The 23173-nt window shown below is 41.4% G+C and overlaps 2 protein-coding genes across 2 annotated transcripts in view; both read right to left on the bottom strand.

Annotated features, from left to right (window-relative positions):
- Window positions 1–1271: 1271 nt before the first annotated feature.
- Window positions 1272–7827, bottom strand: LOC108040488 (WSCD family member CG9164). Its single transcript, XM_017117975.2, has 5 exons — window positions 7376–7827; window positions 3968–4120; window positions 3193–3319; window positions 2743–3111; window positions 1272–2251 (listed from the first exon to the last, which is right to left on the bottom strand). The coding sequence occupies exons 2-5, from the start codon at window positions 4100–4102 to the stop codon at window positions 1929–1931; spliced, it is 954 nt and encodes a 317-aa protein (XP_016973464.1). The 5' UTR covers window positions 4103–4120; window positions 7376–7827; the 3' UTR covers window positions 1272–1928.
- Window positions 7828–8834: 1007 nt separating this feature from the next.
- LOC108040502 (pneumococcal serine-rich repeat protein) overlaps window positions 8835–23173 on the bottom strand; it is a 53825-nt gene continuing 39486 nt past the window's right edge. The window contains exons 11-20 of the mRNA XM_017117992.2: window positions 22974–23057; window positions 22065–22218; window positions 21596–21996; window positions 20673–21035; window positions 20054–20273; window positions 18590–18712; window positions 16506–17917; window positions 15826–16445; window positions 13915–14273; window positions 8835–13544 (exon numbers count right to left, since the gene is read on the bottom strand). Coding sequence (XP_016973481.1) covers window positions 12669–13544; window positions 13915–14273; window positions 15826–16445; window positions 16506–17917; window positions 18590–18712; window positions 20054–20273; window positions 20673–21035; window positions 21596–21996; window positions 22065–22218; window positions 22974–23057 — 4612 coding nt within the window. The 3' untranslated portion in view covers window positions 8835–12668. The remainder of the gene's footprint in view (window positions 13545–13914; window positions 14274–15825; window positions 16446–16505; window positions 17918–18589; window positions 18713–20053; window positions 20274–20672; window positions 21036–21595; window positions 21997–22064; window positions 22219–22973; window positions 23058–23173) is intronic.

Here is a 23173-nt window from a genome sequence, read left to right on the forward strand (position 1 = left end):
CCACCATAGCTTTATATTTTCCTTAAAGCTTTATCTTTAAAAGGATGTTATACATTTTAAGCTTGAATGAAACCACAGGTTGGGGCACAGTCTAAAAGCTTTTTGAAAGCCCTGGAAGCTAATACAATTCAATCCAATTTTGAGTCACTCTATTACAAGTCATCGGAAACTTAAAAATAATAAACATGAAAATGGGTCAAAATATTGATAAACGCTAAATTGAAAATTTTGAATGCAGATTTTCAGAGAATCCAATCACAAGTCTTTAGAGATATGCCACTTTGGAATCGGATTAAATTTGGTAAAGTTATGGACTCTAGAGTCCAATTTTGGGTCACTCTATTACAGCACATCGGAAAATTAGAAATAACCAACATGAAAATGGGTCAAAATATTGATAAACTCTAAATTGAAAATTTTGAATGCAGATTTTCAGAGAATCCAATCACAAGTCTTTAGAGATATGCCACTTTGGAATCGGATTAAATTTGGTAAAGTTATGGACTCTAGAGTCCAATTTTGGGTCACTCTATTACAGCACATCGGAAAATTAGAAATAACCAACATGAAAATGGGTCAAAATATTGATAAACGCTCAATTGAAAATTTTGAATGCAGATTTTCAGAGAATCGAATCACAAGTCTTTAGAGGTATGCCGCATTGGAATCGGATTAAATTTGGTAAAGTTATGGACTCTAGAAGTCCAATTTTGGGTCACTCTATTACAACACATCGGAAAATTAGAAAAAACCAACATGAAAATGGGTCAAAATATTGATAAACGCTGAATTAAAAATTTTGAATGCAGATTTTCAGAGAATCGAATCACAAGTCTTTAGAGGTATGCCACTTTGGAATCGGATTAAATTTGGTAAAGTTATGGACCCTAGAAGTCCAATTTTGTGTCACTCTATTACAACACATCGGAAAATTAGAAAAAACCAACATGAAAATGGGTCAAAATATTGATAAACGCTAAATTAAAAATTTTGAATGCAGATTTTCAGAGAATCGAGTCACAATTCTTTAGAGGTATGCCACTTTGGAATCGGATTAAATTTGGTAAAGTTATGGACTCCATTTAAAAACATCTCTGTAAGGACTTTTTAAAAACTGAATTTATGATAGCTATTTTAAAAAAAAAAACCTACTTACCTTTTTGATTTTTTTTTTAATTTCTTAACAAAGCTGTGAAAAGAAGTTGGCTTTTCCAAACACCAATTCCTGAAAACCGATTAAAAATCCATTCCCAAAATAAAACAAGCATGTATTCTTAGTTTTTAAATCCACTTCATTGTTTCTCATTCGATTTCTTGGTTTTCGTTTTTGTACAATTATCTAATACGATCCATCGTTAATATTTCACAAGTTATTGTAGAGTCGTGTATAAAACTTTTTACAAGGATAGTCTAATATGGGACCTCAACGTGACCAAAGGATAAGTTGCGGATGAGTTGAGTTTGGGTGAGCGATGAAGCACAACATGGCCTATAATGAATTTCATAAATTCGTTCAGGAATCATAATACCTTGTTGTATAGCCTATACCAAATACGTACATATATATTCAACCTAAAGTTATGCGCCTATATAATAATATTTATCATGCCTAAAGTTTGAACAAAAATTTGAACTAATGCGCCAAGCGAGCAGCAAACGATTGGGAACGATCTGGATTTTGGGGGAAAAACAGGGCTTTTCGGGGGCATTTACCACCTATTGCCGACCCCCAAGTGAGATCTATGGTCCTACGATATATATCGTCATGAATTGGGGAGGGGGGTGGTTATTCCTCGATTTTGCAATTCCGGTCGTTGCGATTGTGATTTTCGATTGCGTTTTCTTTGTGTTGTTTTTTTTTGTTGGTGGTACGAATTCGATTTCCCATCTCGTTGCCCGGAGTTCCTAAAAGTGCACATGTGTTTCTCCTACGGCTCCTGGCGTCCCAGCATTCCGTAGACGATCCGCCGACGGTTCTGCACCTCCGCCCTCATGGACACCGTGTAGGGATCGAAGGACAGCAGGCGCTTCTTCCGCCGGAAGATGCCCTCCTTCCGCATGATGGCGCACCGCATCAGCTGCTCGCTGACCGGGAACTGCAGGAACTCCAGGATGGAGCGCAGCTCCCGCTCCGTGTGGTGGACCAGGTCGTCGTAGAACACCACCTTGATGCTGCCCGTGAAGTTGCGCGCCCAGCTGAGGTTCATCACCTCCCAGCCCTTCAGTTTATTGCTCACGAATTGCTGCCAATCTGTAATGGGAGTAACTATTAGGTATATGAGCGATGTATTCTGGATTATAAATTATTGAAAAAAGGGCCTTTCTAAAAAATACTAAAGTCTACATGTTATAACATTGACAAAAAATACCTTTATAATTAAAAAAAAATATTGTACTTAACTTTTTATATATATGGATGGTAAAACCTGCGTATTTTAGATTAAAGTTATCAATTTGTAAATTTATTTGCCTGTTATATTTACTAATATTTTGAACAATTGAAGCTTTAAAACGTTTATATACTTATGTAGCATTATAACTTCTAATTAAATGTTTTTGAAGGGTACTATGATGGCCCTAATAACCAATTATTTTTGTGATCTGGTCTTCTGTGTGCTTTAGAAACGAATAAAATTAACAAGTCCTGGTCTTTTAGTTTCCAATGCTTAATGGGCACAATTGGATTTAATTGGTGAGTGACCCCATGGCAGGAATACATATCTGTGTAGAAGCATAACGTACATTTTCCCTTGGTGCGTTTGTAGCGATCCGGCGATGCGAAGCCGATGTGACCGCCACTCTGGCGATTGAACTCGGCGATGATGGCCTTCTCCGGATCGCGGACCAGGAGGATGGCCTTGGAGAAGGGCGCCCACGCCTTGCTGCCCCACTCGTGGGTCTTCACCAGTAATACTGAGCTGTTGCAGACGTTCTCCGCGGGGAAGCCGGTCTTCAGCAGGCCGTAGTCCTTGTAGATGCTGCCGGTGAGGATGCCGGTGGACTGCTGGAGCAAGTAGCGCAGCCAGGTGTTCCCGCTGCCCGGGAAACTGGCCAAAGCGGTCAGTGCTGGCAGGGATTGCAGGGCGGCGCTGACGTCGCTGGGCAGGGCCGCTGGATGGATTAGGTGAAGGGTTAAGGGTTAAGGGTTAAAGGTTAAGGGTCACAAAAGGTCAAAGGGTCATCTCCACTCACTGTAGAAGTCGGCCTTGTAGTCCGCGTAGATTGGAAGATCTCGATTTATATACTTTAGGTCGCGACACCAGCGAATCGTCATCTTGCGGCTGGGCATCGGAAACCGAGGACTATGAAAGCTGGGAAACTGCAAATATTTAATCGGATAAACATTACACTCAAATGGGGTTTTATTTAATACAAAAAACTTGTTGGCTTCTTTCTTTTATATAGCAATAATTTACCAATCGTGGCTTAAATATCTCTAGGGACATTGTTCTTTACCTAAGTTCTGCTGATTTATGTTATATATATTTACAATCTTTTACTTTCAAAATAAACTACAAAACAATATGCTTTTAGTCACTTTAGCAATTTATTTTAAATCATTTGGGAACTCTTTGACTTTTAAGATACAATTACTTTATTCGATTTTTCTTATAAAATAATTAATAATGAACTAGAAACTAGACTATTATTTTGAGTAAGTCTAGCTTAGTTTTAAAACCTCTGAAGCTTTGTTGACAATTTTAAATTTTTCCAACCGAATAATTTTTTGAGCCTTAAGAAAGCGTAAAAGTAAGTTGATAATTAATTGCATGCTTTCTATTGCCTTGTATTTTTGATAAGTACAAAATAAATAATTTAAAGAAAAATGGAAGTGCTTGGGAAAATTGAACTTCGTTTATCTGTCGGCCAGTGTACATTATAGATTTCCTAGCTATTTTCGTAGATTTTTTTGTTTGTAATTCCACTCGAATTTGCAAAGCGTAAAATTGTAAAATTCGTGACTCACCTCGGCGAAGCGTTCGATGCGCGGTCTTTTGGGATGCGATCCGGGAATGTTGTTCATGGAGAGGAACAGAACGCCGCCTATGTAGATGATGATGGTTGCCGAGACACCGAAAAAGCGCCAGCCTTGTAGTGCCATATCGCCGTCTTTGCATTACTGAAAGCGAGATAATCGGTTTTATTGGCCACGGTATCATTGGCATTGGCATTGTCGAGTGCTATGCGCTCGTTTATGTAAAATTAATTCAAATGAACATGTTCGCATTAATGAAGCCAATTATCTGGTCGAATTGCCGAAAGACAGAAGCGGAATCAATTTGGATATTCGTATTTTCCTGTTTTGTTGATTTTGTTATGACAACGAAACAAATGCGCAAAGGAGCAGAGAGGCAGAGAAGCAGAAGCCATTTGCATTTCCGCGTGCTCTCACTTGGTTAACTTGGCCAACTTGACTAACTTGGCCAAATGGGCCCGGAATTACCGACTTGGTAACCCGGACAACCCGGCAATGCCAGTAGTGACAACAGCGGAAATACACTTGAGTTTCGCTTGCAAATAAATATTGCAAAAAAAAACCATTAGCAGACGGTTTTTCAGCCTGGGAAAACGAAAACAGGATACTCTTACTTAATGTTTGCGGGGCTTAAATGATTGATGGCTTGTCAGCCATATTGAGAAAGGTCCCAGGTGACTGATTGCCAATAATTGCACGGCCCCAAATCATTAGGCTTATTTTATAGTGGAGGCCAAGACCAATAAGCAATTTTGTAAATTTATAAGAAATTAAATGTACATATGCACACAGCTATATCGGCCATAGTTAAAAAAATGCCTAAAAGAAACACCATTAAGTTAATGCAAATTCAATACTATTCAACCAAAACCTGTTGGGTTGTAAACTTCTTTTTTTGGGTTTAATACCATTTAACATTTCTATTATCATCAGGAAAAAACCTATATGAATTGCGTACAAAGAAAAGACAGAAAATGAATAGGAAATATTATTACATAAAGTAATTATGTAATAAAGAAATAATTGTAATGGAGTAATTATTGTAATGAAGTTATAATTACAAGGGTTATTATGTTGTTTCTACGTTAACAACATGAAAGCTGTATAAACTGCAGAACCTATACAATTTTTTTTGGTTAATAGTTTTAATTATTCAATAAAACGGTTGAAAACGATTAAGAATAATTGTAGTTAACGTATAATAATGGGATTCATATAAGCATTATAAATACACTTAAGATCTTCATTAAAAAGTGAAGGCAACAAAAGCCACCTTTCAGACTATGATGAAAGATAATCTGGGCTTGTTCGGATGAGAAAAGACTTGTCCTGGAGAACACTTCTTAATAAAGCCTTAAATACCCCTTGGAAAAGGGCATCGCGGGGGAGGGGGGGTGGTTGGTGGGGTAAGAGAACAAGAGAATAAAAGCCTTGTCATGCCTTCAACGGAATTCCTTGAGCTGCATAAAACGCTCACGAAATCCGCAAAAGGACACCCCATCACACACACACCCTTGAACACACACATGTGCATAGCCCAAACGCACACACACATGCATGGCCCACACACACACACATATGCATGGCCCACACACACACATGCATGGCCCACACACACACATGAGGAAGACAAGTAGTTAAATGCGAAAATTTATGCAACAGCTGAGCAGAGACGGCGAGGGGTGTTTAAAGAGTCCTCGTCCTTGGCCTGAGGGATCCTTGGGGCACCGATACACTTTGCCCCGGCCCAAAACTCAGCGGATAGCAGCGTTGAAAAAGCCGCTGGATGATTATATAAGATACGGCACTCCACCCTGGAAGACCGCGAAACACCAACCCGGAACTTCTTGAACCACCCACCCCACCACGATGGCGGTGCTGAATGGTGGTGGCCCAAAAACTAGTTCAACGCTGAAACAAGACGCAAACAAAAAGAAAACCCAAGGCGAATAAAAGGAGAGCGGTATAAAAAACAGGAAAGCTGAACGTACACTGGGGAAAATGGGGACCTTTAGTAAAATATTCAAGCTTTTATGACTCAGTTCTGCCACTTTAAAAATTTCGAAAATTAGATGTAATTTATCTCATTTAAATATTTCAAAGATATTAAGAAATTATTAAAATAATCAATAATTATATAGATTACAGGTACGCTATAATCAGATATGATATAATATGGCTATTTCGACAAGCCGAAGTTTTTAATACCCTTAATATTCATTTCAAGTCCTAAATTGCTGAAGAGTAACGAGAAAATAATATTAATTTTCTATTCGCACGTTCGATTGATATTGATATATCAAAGGCGAACACATGACCTCCCTTGGGGCGAACTAAATTTATATTTTACATTTACTCAGTACAACAGAATTCCCTTGCGATCGCCAGCAGTCGAGAAAATGTGCTCTGTAAAATGGACAAAACAGTTTATCTGCTTAAATTGTTGAAAGTCTCGAAGTGAAGCTATTTATATATGTAAACTAAGCCCATGTGGTATCTGTCTTTATTCTCATAATATGTTGATGCAAATGGTATAGAAATAGACGGGCATATCAACTCGACTAGTGTTGCTGATTAAGATATATATATATGCATTATAAGGTCGGAAATGTCTTCATTACTTCGTTTTAAACTTCTAAGAAAAATAATAATACGTCTTATTATCAGGTCTTAATATAATAATAAAAGTATATTGGATTGTACAAGTCAATCATTTGATGGGATGTAATATTATTTTGAGTAAGTTTTTTTTAGCATTGAACCTCCATTTATAAAATAAATGAAGTATTTTTGTGCAACTAAAATACTTGATGGTGTTTATAATTGTGTGTCAGTTTTTCTCAGTGCATGCAACCGGCTATGTAATGAAATGGCTCGGCAGCCGCAAAAGGGAAATAGAGAAATATCATAAAAAATGGGCTACGCGGTGGTCAGAAGGGGTTGGCTGGCAATAATTTGATTGTTTTGCGGCATAAATCAGACAAAAGCCACGCACATTAGCGCAGTCATCAGAAGAGCGGAACCATCGCAGGTGGAACGACCCAGCCCACAGGTTTACATAATGCGAACAGGCGGTTCCCAAGCCATGAAAAGGGGGAGTTCCCCCCCTTTTCCACAGCACCCATTAATATGCATTTTGATTGCGAGACCAAAGCCAAACAAATGAGCTGAATAATCAAAAATAAGCACATCGGGGGGAATGTGGCATGAAACAATGCATGGGATCAAATAAACAATAGCTCTGCGAACGAATCGCTGATGGTACATTCCGCAATTTTTCCCATTTTTCAGATTTTGCTCTTCAACATGTATATTTATTTTTTTCACTTTTCGGGTCGGTGGAGATGTAAACAAATAATTTTCGTGATTTTCTGTATGAATGTTTTGTGAAAAACTTACCGATACCGATTCCGATTCCGGATCCTTGCCCCTTTCACCACTCCTTTGGCTCCCGCACACACACAACCTCTCACACACACACACGCCCAGAATCCCAAAAACCCAGCTACATGTCAACCGAAAATTCGCAATCTATGACCTGCTGATGAATGCGGAATCACCATACTCCCATATTCGCGATTCGCTTTCAAAAACACCAAACACACACGCACACACACTGCAACAAAAAAAAAATCACAGAAAAAACACACAAAATCCGACAGCAGCAGCAACAACAACAATCGCCAACAGGGCCAAACAAACAAACAAACAAAGAATCGGGCAGCAGCAAAACAAATGTGAACTATTTATTTATGCCACTCGGCCCACACGTCGTATGCGCAATGTTGCTCGCTGTATCCGAATCCGAAGCGTGCTGTGTGCTGTGTGTTCCGTGTCCGAGAATTTCTGCCCTCTGAGCGGCAGAAGAAGCGGAATCCCCAGCACAGCAGCATCAACATCGAGTTTTGGGGGATGAACGAAAGCTTTTTTTAGTGCGGCGTTGCCACCGCACGCGGCAAGCTCCGCCAGCCACCCCTTTTTCATCAGCTGGCCAACACTTGTGGCCTCTGCGCAGGCCCCAATCTTGCCCAGAGTTTCCCACAACGCTCCATAGGTGGCCACAACTACCTAAGATGGATCGACAGGAGAGAGTGGCACAACTGGTTTCAAACCAATGCCTGGAAAAGCTTGCCATATTTCTTAAACGGAAATGCAATAAAATATGTAACTTCAAAAACGCATATTAATTAAAGTATTCTCACCCTTCGAACATATTTAAAACTAATATTTAAGACTAATTTTTGCCAAAAATGTAACCCCTGTAACGAGGTATGATAGAATTCGTTATAAAAGTTTCCAACGATTGGCATTCCCAGCTTAACAATGTTATTCTACACCAATTTCGGATTTTTAAATGGAACTCCGGGAAATATTCTTAAACAAATCTTCTTTATTTTTCGGGTTTTTATTCAAATTCCTGGGAAATGGTGGTTGAATGCTGGAATGTCATACCTCGTTGACAAAATGGCATTTAGAGAAAAAAAATATCATAAAAAAATTTGTTCGAAAAAAATCATGTTAGGAAAAATAAATTCAGTTTATCGGTTTTTAATCAAAACCCTGGGAAATAGTGGTTGAATGTTGGAATGTCATACCTCGTTGAATTCGTTACAAAATTTCCAACAAAGTGGCATTCACAGTTAAAAAATTTTATTTTTCAAAAAAAATCATGATGTTACCCCTTATCAAAATAAGATTGGCCAAAACTTGGAGAAAATCTGCTACATTTTTCGGTTTTTTAATAAAAACTGTGAGAAATGTTGAAACAACAAAGTACTTAAAAAATCTGTAGCTGGAAAAACATAAATAACAAATATCCAAATAAAAAACCCTTTTTTTTTGTATTTTTCTCTTTTATTCAAATAAGTTTTGTTTGCTTCGTTTTTTCTTTCATATTTCACCTTGGTTGCACGGGGTTTTAATTCACTTGCATCGGTTTCATTTCTTGGTTTCATTTAGTGTTCGTATCTAGGTTCGTATTATTTTGCAGCAACATCATACCTTGTGGTGATTAAAAGTTGATATGATGTAGATTTGGCACACTACAAAGTAACTCGCAACCGAAGGCAAGTTTGTTGTCATATTTTTTGTCTTATTTCACTTTTATTTGCGCTTCTTTAACATGTGCTAACTTCTTTGTTCTTTGTTTTGTTTTGCTTTTGGGGATTAGTTTCCGTTTAGTTTAGTTTAAATTATCTTTGCGTATAATTTTACTATAAGTACATTCTGTTTAGTAATCGATCAACATTGCGAAATTAGCAATTAGGAGAAAAAAAAATATATGTATTTATACATTTATTTAGGAATTTACTCTAGACTCGTGGGACTCGTTATGCGCTACCTTAAACTAATGTACAAAAATATCGGTAACTTAAAGACGAGCAATTTAAAATTTAAAATCAACAACGACAACAATCCGCGGTATTCAATGCAATATAGTACAATACAGAGTAGGTCATAATCGGTCTGGCTTCTCGTTTAAAAACAATCGATTTAAAATGATCCATATACATAATTGACTCACAGAGATTTTCGTTGGCTAACAACAATTGAACCGAGAGTGAGTGGTACGTACGAAATCAGTTAGACATACATATTCATTATATAATATATCGGGGATGGGTCGATAATGGGTGCCTGGCTAAGGGTATATCGATGATTATATGACGGCTACCTCCTGGTCAATAACACTTGCTTGTTATGGCATTTATTATCATTAAATTTGCTAGGTTTTCCTTTTGTGTCTACACGTTTTATAAAAAAGAGACAAAAAAAAAACATTTTGTGGTCCCTGGCGTATGTAATTCAATTTAAATGGGTTTCCTTGCCATTCAAACGTGGCCTTTAACAAAGGAACCCAATATAAACGAGTAAATCAAAATCCTTATAGAGTTACTTCTGCCCCATCATCTTTAGGCTGTGTTTTGAATTACATAAGTGTTTTGTGCTTGTCGTTTGTCTTATTACATTTAGTTGGACTGCTTAGCTGGCTGTGACCCATTTAAGTTGTTGCATATTTGTGTACTTTTTTTTTGTAGTTTAGGTCGTTTTTTTGTATTGAACCCATTGGAGAATTTGTTCCTTGAATTTCAGATTTTGTTTCTTGCTGTGCACGTGGACTAGTGGTAGAGAAATCAACTTTTAAGGGAAATACGATGTTTCGTCAAAGTTTCACAAATTGTTTAAAGGTTATTTGAAATCATCGTATTTATTAAGAACAGAGGTAAACAAACAGCGATCAAGATATATTACTTTGTTTCTTTTAAAAGAAAACCTTAAATTTAGAAATTTTAAAATGGTAAATTAACAATGTTTTTAAAGAAATATCTAAACAATACAAGTTAATATGAAACCTCATTAAAAAATCGTTTTTCCTTTGAAATGGTCATGGCTATAAATAATAATCGGTATTTATCAATGTTTTTCTGTAAGACCATCGATAAAGATTGATTACTTCTTAAGCTCATCTCAAATTTTAATGTTTCTCTATCTGTGAAATAGTTACATACTTGAATAGATAAAGTATCTGTGAGGTTGACTTCCTCAGCTTTCTTCATTTTGTTCGCTTGTGTGTGTCTGTGTAGCTGTGTGTGTGTGTGTGTGTGTGCCTTAGTGCGCTAAGTACAGTACGATAGTAATCGATAGCCAAGATAGCCAGAGCGATAGTAAGTAACATCCTTTTAGCGGCTAGTAGAAACTACGAAACTCTAGAGTTGGGCGTCTAACTTTTCTCTACGGACTCTACCGGCTGATTAGTGAGTGCGTCTAGGGCCTGGCTAGTAGCTGTCTTTAGTGAAGCAATTAGTTCAGAGCAACGATAAACAAAAACAACACAATTAACAATCGTGTTACTCGCCTAGTCTTCAGAATTTGTTTTCAGGCGGTGCGACATACTCGATTCGAAATTGATCTTGAAATGCACTAAACTACTTAAGTGCTAGAGTTGCCTTTCTTATAGCGAGATAGTGTCTCTAGTTAGTGGGGGGGTTTGAGGTCAAAGGTCAAGCGTGAGATTGGGTGAACGAAACCGAACGAATGCAGGGTCGTCGGGAGTTGGGAATTGGGGGTTGGGATGGCTAGTCTATGTTTTTCGATAGGTTCGACTAAATCTTAGATTGGCCTAACAGCTCGAACTGAGGGTGTTCAACAAGAAAATCGCTAATCTATGCATATTATAGGCTCTATATTTAGATATTCATATGCAGGTGTATGTTTAATGTGTGTCTTTTGTGTTGGCTTGTCGTTTTGGAAATGGGTGTGTTGGCCTGTTCTATTTCAAAACATTTGTCCGAATCGATTATTATTTAAAACGTTTCTTAAATAGTTCTCTATATAAGTTATTAAAGCTTTCGGTTTTCATTACACTAGTTCATATATAGATATATAACTATGTATATTTCTGTGTATATATGTACGTACTTAAAATATATATGTATATATATGTTCCATAGTCTCTAACAATAAGAGGTATATACATCTGTAGAGAGACCCACGCCCCCGCTGTCCACGAATTAAACGAGCAACTTAGCAATACGCCTAACTATTCCGATTTAGGTTCAGACCGAGTTGATTGGGATACAAATGCAGATTTGGTTGCAGATACAGATATATCCAAAATGAACAAACATGCGCATCGTGGCATGGACGTTTTTCAGGACGGTTTAATGTGGGAATTATCCTCTCTCGTGCTTTCTTGCTCGCACACATACACTCTCTCACAGGGTCACACAAACACACACTCCTCTATGCAAATTTTGGCAATTTGGAAAAGAAAGAACGAACAGATGTTTGGAATTAGCAGTCCGAGTCGTTAAGTACCCTTGCAAAATGTATTGGTCAATAAATTACTACGGACGGCTTAGGGTCTTCTTTAAAGAAACAAAACTTTTAATTTTCATATCGATTACATATAAAAGAATAACTTTAAACACAACTTAAGGTAATCAGATTCGAAAGTTGTTACTCATTACCATAAAAGTTTTAAGTTCTACAAGGAGAAATTCTATTAAGCGGACAGCTAACGGACAAATGAAAGACTAAATAATAATTTGTATGTTAAGAAAAATAAAACCCGAACAGTAATAACGATTTATAAACAGAAACGAGTTAAATAATTAAAATGTTTCTAGAAGATAAGCGAATTTCAAAAGCAATAATTTCCTTAAGCGGACAAAGACAACCTTCGATTAAAGTGTATTCATCTTTGCAAGGGCATGTAATTAGGAAACCCATAACAATGAGGACGCCATTTAAGAAAGCTAAATGAATCATAATTGGAAGAGGGGTGGGAACACTCTCTGTCTATTTGTGTGTTGTTTCTCGGTTTTTAGTAGTAGTTGTTTCCGTTAATTCTACATTTGTTTTATGTATATATATATATATATGTATATATATCTCATTCGGGTTTTACTTTATATGTGTATATCTGTATATAACGAGTTTTTGCTGGGGGGGTTCGTTAGGGCTAAACATATATAGAATATAGATCTATATGTCCTTACATCTCCTTAGTTTTGTATATCATATACATATACCTAGTTCTTGTACCATGGTAATACTGTCCGAATTCCATTGCTTATTGGTTGTCCGCCGTTGAACTTGCTTCTGGTTGGGATGGTGATGGGGATGGGGTTCGTGATCGGGAACGGGAACAGGATCTGGATCGGGTTAGATTTGGTCGTGATTATAGTTCTCAAAGCTTGTCTTTATCACGGTCGATGCTCATTGCTTTAAAGATTCCGCGCCCAATTCCGTAACGCAGATTGAACTGATCCAAACTGGAGGCCCGCGGTCGCTGGCTGCCGCTTTGGTGTCCGGCGGATGTGGATCCGCCGCCTCCAGATCCAGATGCTCCCGATGCAGCAGGATCCATGGAGCCACCTCCGCCCCCCGACCTGGCCTGCAGCTGCTCCTCCATATCCGTCTCACTGAACTCCGTTTCCGTGTCGCTGAACTTCCGTCGTCGCCGCAGGAACGTGCTGCAGTGCTTCAGCTCGCCCAGATTGTCGGACAGGGAGTGACCACGCTTGCGCCGCTCCTGCCGCTCCATTTCGGCGGCCAGCATCTGCACCTCCCAGTCGTTGTGGCCCGCCGTACCGCCGCCGTCCTCATCCAGGTCCTCATCCTCTCGTGGATGCCGTGCCGATGGATCCTCCTCCTCCTCCTCATCGTCATCCACCTGGACAATATTGATCTTGCTGGACGAGGAGCTCGAGCTGGAGCTCTCGCCAATGTCCAGGATGACGCTGTCCGACAAGCGGGCCAGATTGCCGGTGACATCCGCCACCATGCCCAGGCCGCCCATGCTGTCCGCCCCGCCGCTCCACTCCCGATGGTAGCCACTGCTGCCACTGCGACCACTGCGTCCGTTGCCCTGGCCGGAGTGGAAGCCGGGATGGCTTTGGGCATGACGGGAGCTCAGGGAGCCGGGTCCGCCGTAGTAGCTACTGGGACAATTGAGGGCGTTCGCCGAGGCCGCATGATGGCGACTCGGACCCGGCGATATGCTGCGTCTGCCGCCCTGGATGGGCGGTGAAGAGGTGAAGACCGTGTCCAGGGAGTCACCGCGCTGCAATGAGTTAAGGGATAGGATTTAATTTATTTCGAAATCCAAAAAAATATTAAATATGGCACAAATAATCAATATTTAAATATCTGATCGTTGAACAATACAATCACTCTTTTCATTCTCGAAACAGATAAGTGATACAAAAAGAAATATAAATTTATATCAACCAAAACGATAAAAGTGATATTAACCCATTCGATATTTTCGATATTTAACCATTTGATATTTTCGATATTTAACCATTCGATATTTTCGATATTTAACCATTCGATATTTTCGATATTTAACCAATCGATACGTTCGATATTTAACCAATCGATATGTTCGATATACTAATGCTTTTCGATAGACATCTCTAGTATGAACCCACCATGAACAGAAGCTCCGCTGACGATCCCGAACTGCTGTTGTCCTCCTCCTCGGGCGGTTCATCGTCGTCCACCGACAGCTGGGACATCTTCTCGCGCTTCTGGCGCCGACTGAGGGGCAGGACCAGGGCGCCGGAGGAGGAGGCGGATGCGGACGCCACGGGAATCGAGCTGGACCTGCCCTCGATGGAGCGCAGCTTGAGCTGCAGCTGGGCAATGATCGCATCGCGGCGTCGCACCTCGCCGGCCATGCTGGAGAACTGCGTCTCGAACTTGGAGTGCATCTCGTTCATGTGCGTCTTGATCACGTGATTGATGCCGCTCAGGATCTGATTGAAGTAGTCCTGTGCCTCCGGGAAGCCTTTAAGTGCAAGATCACACATCGTTGTGAGTACATGGAACATTTAAGGTGGACCAAAAAGGACAGAGAATATGGGTACTTTGTGTCTGACGTATGCGAAAGTGAGTCTTGCATTTTGGGTGATACTTGACATTCAATTGTATTTTCCAGAGTTTAACTACATCAAATTATGCTGTGGGTGTTAAAGCGTTTTTAGCACTACATACTTGGGTTAACGCACTCTGATTCGGTCAGGTGTGTCGGTTTTATTTAAGAAGTACAGTTGACTCCGAGGGACGAAGCTCTAAATACCAATGCAGATGTATTGTTTTTTGGGTGAAGGTGATTAGTTTTTTTTTTACAAGAACAGACAGACAGAAAGTAATGATCAGAAATATATAATATTATATATAGTTCCATCTGCACTGGCTGCAATACATACGCATATCGTCGACAATTATTTACATTCTCATTCCCATTACCATACAAGTGTTGCACCGGCTCCGTCAAAAGCTCAGATCTATATGTGGTATATATATACACGATCGTGTTCTTTGTGGGTGTATTATGTATTATATATATATAAATATATATATACAAAAGCATGGGCAAAGTGTGTATGTGTGTTTTGTGCTGATTTAGTTACATGCTCTCAAGGACTTAAGCATCCATCATGACGGCGTTTCATTCCATTTCGATCCCAAAGCACATCAACTGAAAAGCTTTTCCGCTCTATTCACATTCCGTGTTCTTAACAATGGTTATCATTATTTACTTTGGTGGACTTGGGGACACTAATTTATTCTTGGGAAGGTGTGAATTAAAAATAATATTTGATTTTCTTTTAAACAGGTTTTGGAGTCTTGAAGAAAGGTTTTGTGGAGAACTTTTGGAATAGTATGGGATTGTAAAAAGGTTTTTTATAGCAGATATATACCTATCAAAAACTCGTTAAATAAAAGTAAATGAGTTAGTGGAATACGGCTGTAATTTTAAGGAAGTGTTCAAAAAGGCTTTTTAAAATATTTAAAAACTATTCCAATTTAACAGTAGCATGTCTCTATCTCAAAACAGTTTGGGATTAATATCTTCTATAATAAAATAATTATTATTAAATAAGTTAAATGTCAAAGGTTATAAGTCAAAGGGGGACTTGTAATTGATTAATTTAGTTATTATTCTCGTAGTTTGGTAAAGTACTACAAAGTTTAGGTGTTTTCAAGGACATTTGTACAGCTTTTATTAGGCGTTTCTATCATGCAAGGACTTAAGTTAGGTTTAGATCAAAGCGGTGGCGGAAAAAAGACGGTCAGACAGATAAGTTAAAGGACAGTTGGAGAAAGCAGGGCAAAGCGAGAGAGAAAGTTCGTAGTGTGCGAGTATGGGTGACTCGCAAACATGCGCAAGTGTCTGTGTTTATAGAAAGTTGCGCAAAGAGAGAAAGACATAGAGTTACATAAAGTGTTTTTTATATAATATATATTTAGTTTTTTACTGGTTTACTGGGGGGTGTGACAAGCGTTGCTCTTGTTCTGGTTGCTACATAAACTCGATCTGAAGCTGATATATTTACCTTCGAGCCGGGGCCCTGAACCCGGTCCGCCCATCGCACTGGTCGTATTCTGCCTGAGCTGCAAATTCAAATTCAAATCAGTGGTTGACTGGGCATGGAGGATCTGATTCGACGACGATGAGCACTCCACGACATACGAGGCGGATGCGGATGCGGATGCCGAGGCGGAAGCGGATGCGGATGCGGCTGCGGAGCCGGATAAAGCTGATCCAGCTGGCGACGACGACGCTGAGACGGTGCCAACGCCACCAACGAGTCCGCCCACCGCCAACTCCCCCTGCTCCCTCAGTTGGGCGGGAAACGCGAAGCTCTCCTGCGGCGAATTCGTGGGCGTTACCAACGTCAACGTCGGCGACCAGACATTCGCCTCGGTTCCCAACGGAAGCGGCGGAATTGGCGCAACCGGAAACGGAAACGCCGCCGACGGTGAACACGCATACGCACTGTTGTTCGGACGCGAACTCGAATTGGCACTATTGATCGTATCATTACCGGTACCGGTACCGCCACTATTACCGTTACCGTTACCGTTACCGTTACCGCAACCATTATTCACCGCTACTATTCCGATCGCCGCAGCGCCGCCGAAGGGAGATTCCTCCTTGGCACTGGCGGGCGGGCTGGAAAGAGTGGAATGGAAGGTTACACTCTTCAAGAGCTTACTGTGCCTAGCCACGTACCCTTCCAAGGTGGGCTCCGCCGGCAGGCCCTGGCCCTGACCCTGACCCTGTCCCAGCATGACCTTTGACCCCGCCGAGGCCTTCTCCTTCTCCTCCTGCTGCCCCCCGCCCATCTGCAGCTTCTTGAGTATGCTCTTCAGCTTGCGACGCTCCATGGTCTCGTTTGACTCGGGACTGAGTGGCAGGGGCACATACTGCAGCTGCCGGGAGTTGCTATCCGATGCGGATGCGGATGCCGATGCGGATGCCGATGCCGATGCGGATGCCGACGTATTGGTGGATATCGATGTGGAGCTGGTGGTCGACTCGTACGTACTGAGGAACTGCGAATAGATGCCGGATGTGTCGCTGTAGCAGCGATACAGTGACTCCGTGATGGGCACCTTGCTATCCGGCCCCGACTTGGAGCAGTCCAGGCTGAAGCTGCGCGTTTGGAGGGCCCGCTCCAGTTCGGCCAGCTTCTGGCGCTCGTTGAGGATCTTCAGCCGCTTGACGAACGGCAGGCCGCAGTATTCCGGCGACAGATCGAACACGCTCTGGTAGAGCTTCCTTCGTCCATTGCCGCCCAGTTCGGTCAGTTCGCCGTCGGGCAGATGCTGCTCCGGTTTCTGGAGGCGCAGGCAGTCCCTCTTGCTGCTGGCGGTGGCCACCTGGTTGCCCGCCTGGCTGGCCGACGAGCAGGTGGTGCTCGTGGAGCTCGGCCCATGACCCTGACCCTGACCATTCCCATGACCATGGTGATGGCCCTGTCCATGTGCATGTCCCTGCCGCGACGATCTGGAGCTGCTCCTGGCACTGTGGTGACGTGGTCGCGCATGCGTCTCCATCTGCTGCGGTATGTTGCTCAGCGAGTAGTTCTTCAGCGGCGAACCCAGGTCGTCCGGCGAGCAGTTGGTCAGGCTCGTGTAGCTGGAGGACATCAGGGTGGCCAGCTTCAGCTTGGACCAGGGCTTGATGGGCGTGCCGTCGGTGTCCGTGTCGGACTGCAGGGGCGTAGCCAACCGGTGGCCGGGCCTGACCACCCGCTTCGATATGGTGGCTATCCCAGAGCCGGCTCCCACACCCAATCCCAGTCCCAATCCCAGTGCCGCAGTGGCCACCGCATCCTCGGATGGGGCCGCACCGTGTTTGGCCACCAGGGCCAGTGACTTGGGTGGCTCCTTTTTGGCTATGGCTCCGGTACTCGGACCCGGTGAACTGCCCATGCCCATGCCCATTCCGATGGCAACTCCTCCGCCGCCGCCGCCTCCTTGCAACTGCTGGATCTTCTGCTTGAAGGACACCTTCATGATGGGCTTGATCTGGGCCACCGTCAGCGATTGTCCTGGTGCCGAGATGCCACCACCACCGCCGTTTGTCCCTGGAATCGAAATGGAGTCTATCTTGCTGCTGATGTTGGGCGGCGTGTTGACCTGGGTGATCGGATCATCGGGTTAAGTGCAAGTTTGGAAAAAAGAAGAGGATTGGCTGTATTAATGGAAGATCAAGGGCCAATGAGTCTTTTTCCCATACTCCTGTTAAACAAAATGTTTCATCACTTTGCCGGTTAAACACATATGTACTCTGTAGTCCTTAGTCTAACCGCCACACTTATGTTAACTGGAGAATGAGAAATCAGCCGGGAAGAATGTCTTCTAACACTATATCAGGGATATTAAGGAGGTTGTGGGACCTACACCTAAGTTGGGTGTTACAGAAATCACTAGAGGTTTGAAATCACTTATGAAAGTGTCCAAAAGTATGCAGTGAAAAAATAAAGTTGTAGTTTTTAATGAATCTATCGGACTTCTGGACTTCAAATATATTGTTGCATACTTTTAGACACAAGTATAAAAGATTTGAAAACATAAGTGATTTCTGTGAAACAGTATTAAAACATAAAATAGCCTTTTTTGGGTTTTTTAAGCTAACAGAAGTGTTTCATTTTTCAAGCTAAACTTGTGAACTATACTTTGGGCTAGTTTAAAGTGGGCTTTCCCCCAAAGGTTAAAGGTCAGCTTGTTCTAATGCACTAGAGTTATGGGTATCGGTATCTACATATAATTCTGGTTAATTCTTTTTATAGTTTTTTGTTTTTGCTTTACCATGACGACGCCGGGTTCGGCGGCGCTTGCCTGCGGCTCGTTCTTAATTTTCAACTGCTGCAGTCGCTGAATCAGGGGAAAGCCTTCGCTGAACTCGCGTTCGGGCTCCTCCTGGATCGATTCCTGCGGCGATAACGTACACGTTACATGTGAGTGAGGTGGAGATTTCTGTGGTGGTGTGGACTTAACAGCTCGCTCTTCGCGATCCTAGTGCAAGACACATAAAGACACATACAAAACTACTGTTTAGGAGCTGGGGATAATTACATACAACACGAATTTCTGGATCGGGCGTTAATCATTTCGGAAGCTAAACCAAAGTAAAACGATAAATGCAAAATAAATCATGATATAAGTGGGCAATGTCAGCGATAGTGTCCTCTGTACTCTGTACTCTGAATCTGTATTTGTTCCTCTTGCTGTTTTCGTATATATAAATATATATGTGTCGTTTGTAAATTAAAACGGAAGACAATTTGTTTACTAAGCGGAAGCAGGTAACTATTGAAAGCATCTAGATAAGCTCAAATTTATATGACATATCTTTCCCTACAAATATTTAAGAGATTAGTAAGTATAATAAATATTTCTTTACAATTTTAATTTTTGAAAGCGTGTTTCAAATTGGTTCTTTCAGCTAAGACATGATTTTAAAATTTGGAAAACAAAAGGTAACTTTAATTCAAGCCTTGACGGACTTTTGATAAATTCTGTCGCGAATTTGATAGTGATAAGTACTTAATTTGAAATAGATTAAGGTCTCATATTTAAAGCATAAATAGAAATACAATATTAAGTGGCAATTTCTATTAATTGAAAACACATTTTCCTGCTTTGTTTTTTTTTTGTTTTTACTGCCAGCAAAAGCTTTAATTGAAAAACGTGCTTGATTGCAATGATGGAGATCTTTGAAACTAGCACATTTATCTTAGGTGGATCTGAAGGTGCACTAACAACTTGTACAAACTGCAATACAATGGAGTCGAAACAATATACACAAATGCAAGTGTGGGTGGGAGTGTGATTGTGGCTTTAATCAGCATCTTGGATACAGCAGGCTTCAGGCTGTTTTCCATTAAACAGAATGTTTGTCTGTCTGTTTGTCAGTTTGTTTGTTTGTTTATTTGTGTGTGTGTGTGGGCGTGTGGGTTTGTTTTTCCATTTGTCAAGCTGTGCATTCAATGCTCTGTTTGTTTGCCTGTGGTGAAAAACCATTTAAAGCCTTGTGGGTGGAATGTGGGCGTAGGTGTGACTGAGACCGTGGAAACGAAAGTCGAGCAAAGGTGAGTGGTGAGTGGTGAGTGGGTCGTGGGTTGAAGGAAAACAAAAGAAAACGAAAAGGAAAACGGTGTGACTCGGTGGCGGCGGTAACTGTGGCCGTGACTGTGATTGTGACTGTGATTGTGACTGTGACTGCCGCGGGTGGGTGATGCGATGGCTTCCCCGCCGACGTGGCCCACTCACCTGCTTCTCCTTGAGCAGCCGGAGGCGCTGCAGCAGCGGCAGCCCCGCCCCAATGGGGCTGGGCGTCTTGTCGTGCAACTCGTCCTTGGCCTCCGCACTGTCCGCGTCCTTCTCGTCCGATCTCACCCGCGACATGCGCTTCAGCAGGATCTTGCTGCCGCGGGGCGAGGTGTTGTGCAGCGGCTGCATCTCCAGGGATTCGTCGCTTTTCCGCGAGGTCCTGCCGGAAAGCACAAGGAATTTAAGATTAAAGTTTTGTCCCCGGCCAATTGAAGTAAAAAACTACAGTGTGCAGGGCTTTTTGAGTGTAACCTTCAAATTGACTTTGAATTTATGAAAAAGTACTCTTCGAAAGTAACTTAAACCCATTTATATTTTCCTGAGTATGAGTATGAGTATTAAATTAAATATATGTAGCTTATTTTTTTGAAACAACTATAGTCTATTTTTATTTAAGTAAACTCCAGAGGCACTAAAAGATTTAAAAGCAATCAAAAACTGCACCTATCTTTGTTACCATTTCGTTATTATTTCACAATAAAAAAAAAAAAAAATCAAAAACTGGTAAAGGTTGTTTCGATATATGATCTAAATTTGAAAGCTATCCCATTCATTTCACCTGGACTTCTTAAGCACATTCCGAAAGCCCTTGACGTCGTGCTTCAGCTTGTCCACGATCTTCTTGGAGGCACTGTTCTCGCTGCTGTCGCTCTGGTGCACCTGGCCCTGGTGGTGACCCTGGTGGCCCTGGTGGCCCGGATGGTGGTGACCCGGATGGGCCGCCGCATAGGCCGCCGCCTCCTTATCGCTCTGCGCCTTCGCGTACTTCTTGTTCACGCAGCGCACCTCCATCAGGCGCTTGCGACCCAGGGTCTGCAGGATCTCCTGGGCGTCCGGGTAGTCCTTCATGGCGGCCAGGACGTCCTCGCGGGAGAGGGAGAACAGCTCCGAATAGCCCACGGACCGCACATCCGCCGTGCGTCTGGTTTCAAGAAGAACACATTTAGATTACTACTTAAACCAGGTGCCAATATATTATAATAATTATTTCAAGCTACCTTATCAAGGGTTGCAAATAAGACAAATTTAAATTAAATTTAATAAAATCAATGACCCAATGAAATCACTATCAAACATTATAGTACGCAACACACATTTAGAATTTAATATAAATCTTGCCGTCAATACTTGACTTGCAATTAAATTAAATAAAAGCTTTATTAAAGATGAAATTAGATATCATCAGATTGCAACAATAAAATAAGTTATTGCATACTTATTAACACCCTAACAAGTCATTAATTGAAAATCAAAAGTTGTGTTTTTGTGTCATAAATATCATATTAAATGAAGATTAAATATTGCAGCTTAAATATTAAGACTAGTTGAGAAATAAATTACTTTTTTGCTATAAAAACAATACCATTTTTTTGTGAGAGTAGTGAAGCTACGAACAAAAAATGATATAAACAAAAAATTAGGAAGTAAAACTATAGCCACATAATTAATGTGAGATTTTCATTTTTGCATGACTACACCCACTTGTTCAGCCCATCCAGATTGAGGATCCCAATTTCGCCAAAAAAATCGCCGGCCTTCATGGTGGTGAGGACCTTGCCCGTCTCGCTAAGGACCTCCAGGATGCCATCGGCGATGATGAACATCTCGCGGGCCACCTCGCCCTTCCGGCAAATGGAGTCGCCTGGCGTGAAGATGTAGGCCTTCATCTTGAGCACGAGGTCGTGGAGGAACTCGGGCTGGCACTCTTGGAATATGGTCACCTTCTTCAGCACACTGAGGTTGACGTGTAAGGCCAATTCGGTTTTCAGCTTATCGGGCAGCAGGCCCAGTGCGGTATTGATGTCACCGCCACCCTGAATCCTTCCGCGGGACCAGCTGTAGTCGTACCACCGCAGCACGCGACGCTTCATCCCTCCGGGCACCTGGTTATGGATATGGATATATGCCAGGATATACTCTGTATCGAGTACAGTGAAACACCAGCACTCACCTTGTGGTGCCGCATGTACGTCTTCGCCCCGTCCAGCAGGCGCTCGAACTCCAGGCGATTCGCGTTTCGGTTCGTTATCACATTGCCCACTTGGCCCACAATGGTGGCGAAGATAAAAACGCCAATCAAATAGCTGACGATCGTAAAAATATATCTGGCGAAGGAGAAATGTGTGCAGGGAGTGGCATTCAATTAGCAGGGCACCAAATCGACCAAAAGTGCCGGAGCGAAAGAGGGTGGTTCAATGATGTCAGTTTCAATTAGAGACCGTTTTCGTTAAATTACTTTTAGACCCGTTTTCTCGTGCTGTTGGTAAGCCAAAAGTAGGCTTTCAGCTACCAAATTCCATACGTTTTCTAAGTTTAAGACCTATTTTTACTTAACCTTAAAGACGAGAAAACTGACCTTAGAAAGATATCTAGTCTAATAGTCTGACTTTAAATTCTTTATTTAGTATGCACTTATTTAATTTGAATATAATGAAAAAGGTTTACAAAAAAAAAAAAGGTATTTACCGAATAAATTAAAAAAAAACATATTGCTTTATTATTTCAGAAAATGTCATTATTATTTTTCCACTCTTTTTCCCTCTCCAAAACAGTTTTTGCAAGCTCAATCAAAGTTTTCGAAAGCAGAAGGTGAGTTACAAATTTAATTTGGATCCTTTGCAATTTTCTTTTGGTAAATACACAAATATCAATGGAACTGTTCAAGGCTGTCGCACGCTTTCGAAAACTTTGATGCCAAACGTTTTTCATGGTTGGCCGAATGCAACAGATAGATAAATAATTAAAAAACTAGAACACCAAGGCAGACGAATCGGTGGACAGCCCCCAAACAAATTGCATGATATTCGCTGGATTTGATTGACCTTGCATAGTAATCGTGGGATATATGTAATGATCGTACCCATAGCTGGAGCCGAATTGAAGCAGGCGCGACTTAATGCCTCGCCTCGGTATTGATCGTGGGCCGTCCACCGAAAAGTTCGGTCTGATTGGTAAACATGGTAATTAAAGACAAGAAGACCCCAGATTTTAAGAAATGCATATATAGGGGGAGTGCAGCCGAAACCATTAGGGTTTCAAAATCACTTCTGAAGGTGTCTA

This window comes from Drosophila rhopaloa, unplaced genomic scaffold, assembly GCF_018152115.1.
Source record: "Drosophila rhopaloa isolate 14029-0021.01 unplaced genomic scaffold, ASM1815211v1 contig_3, whole genome shotgun sequence".
Lineage (NCBI taxonomy): Eukaryota > Metazoa > Arthropoda > Insecta > Diptera > Drosophilidae > Drosophila > Drosophila rhopaloa.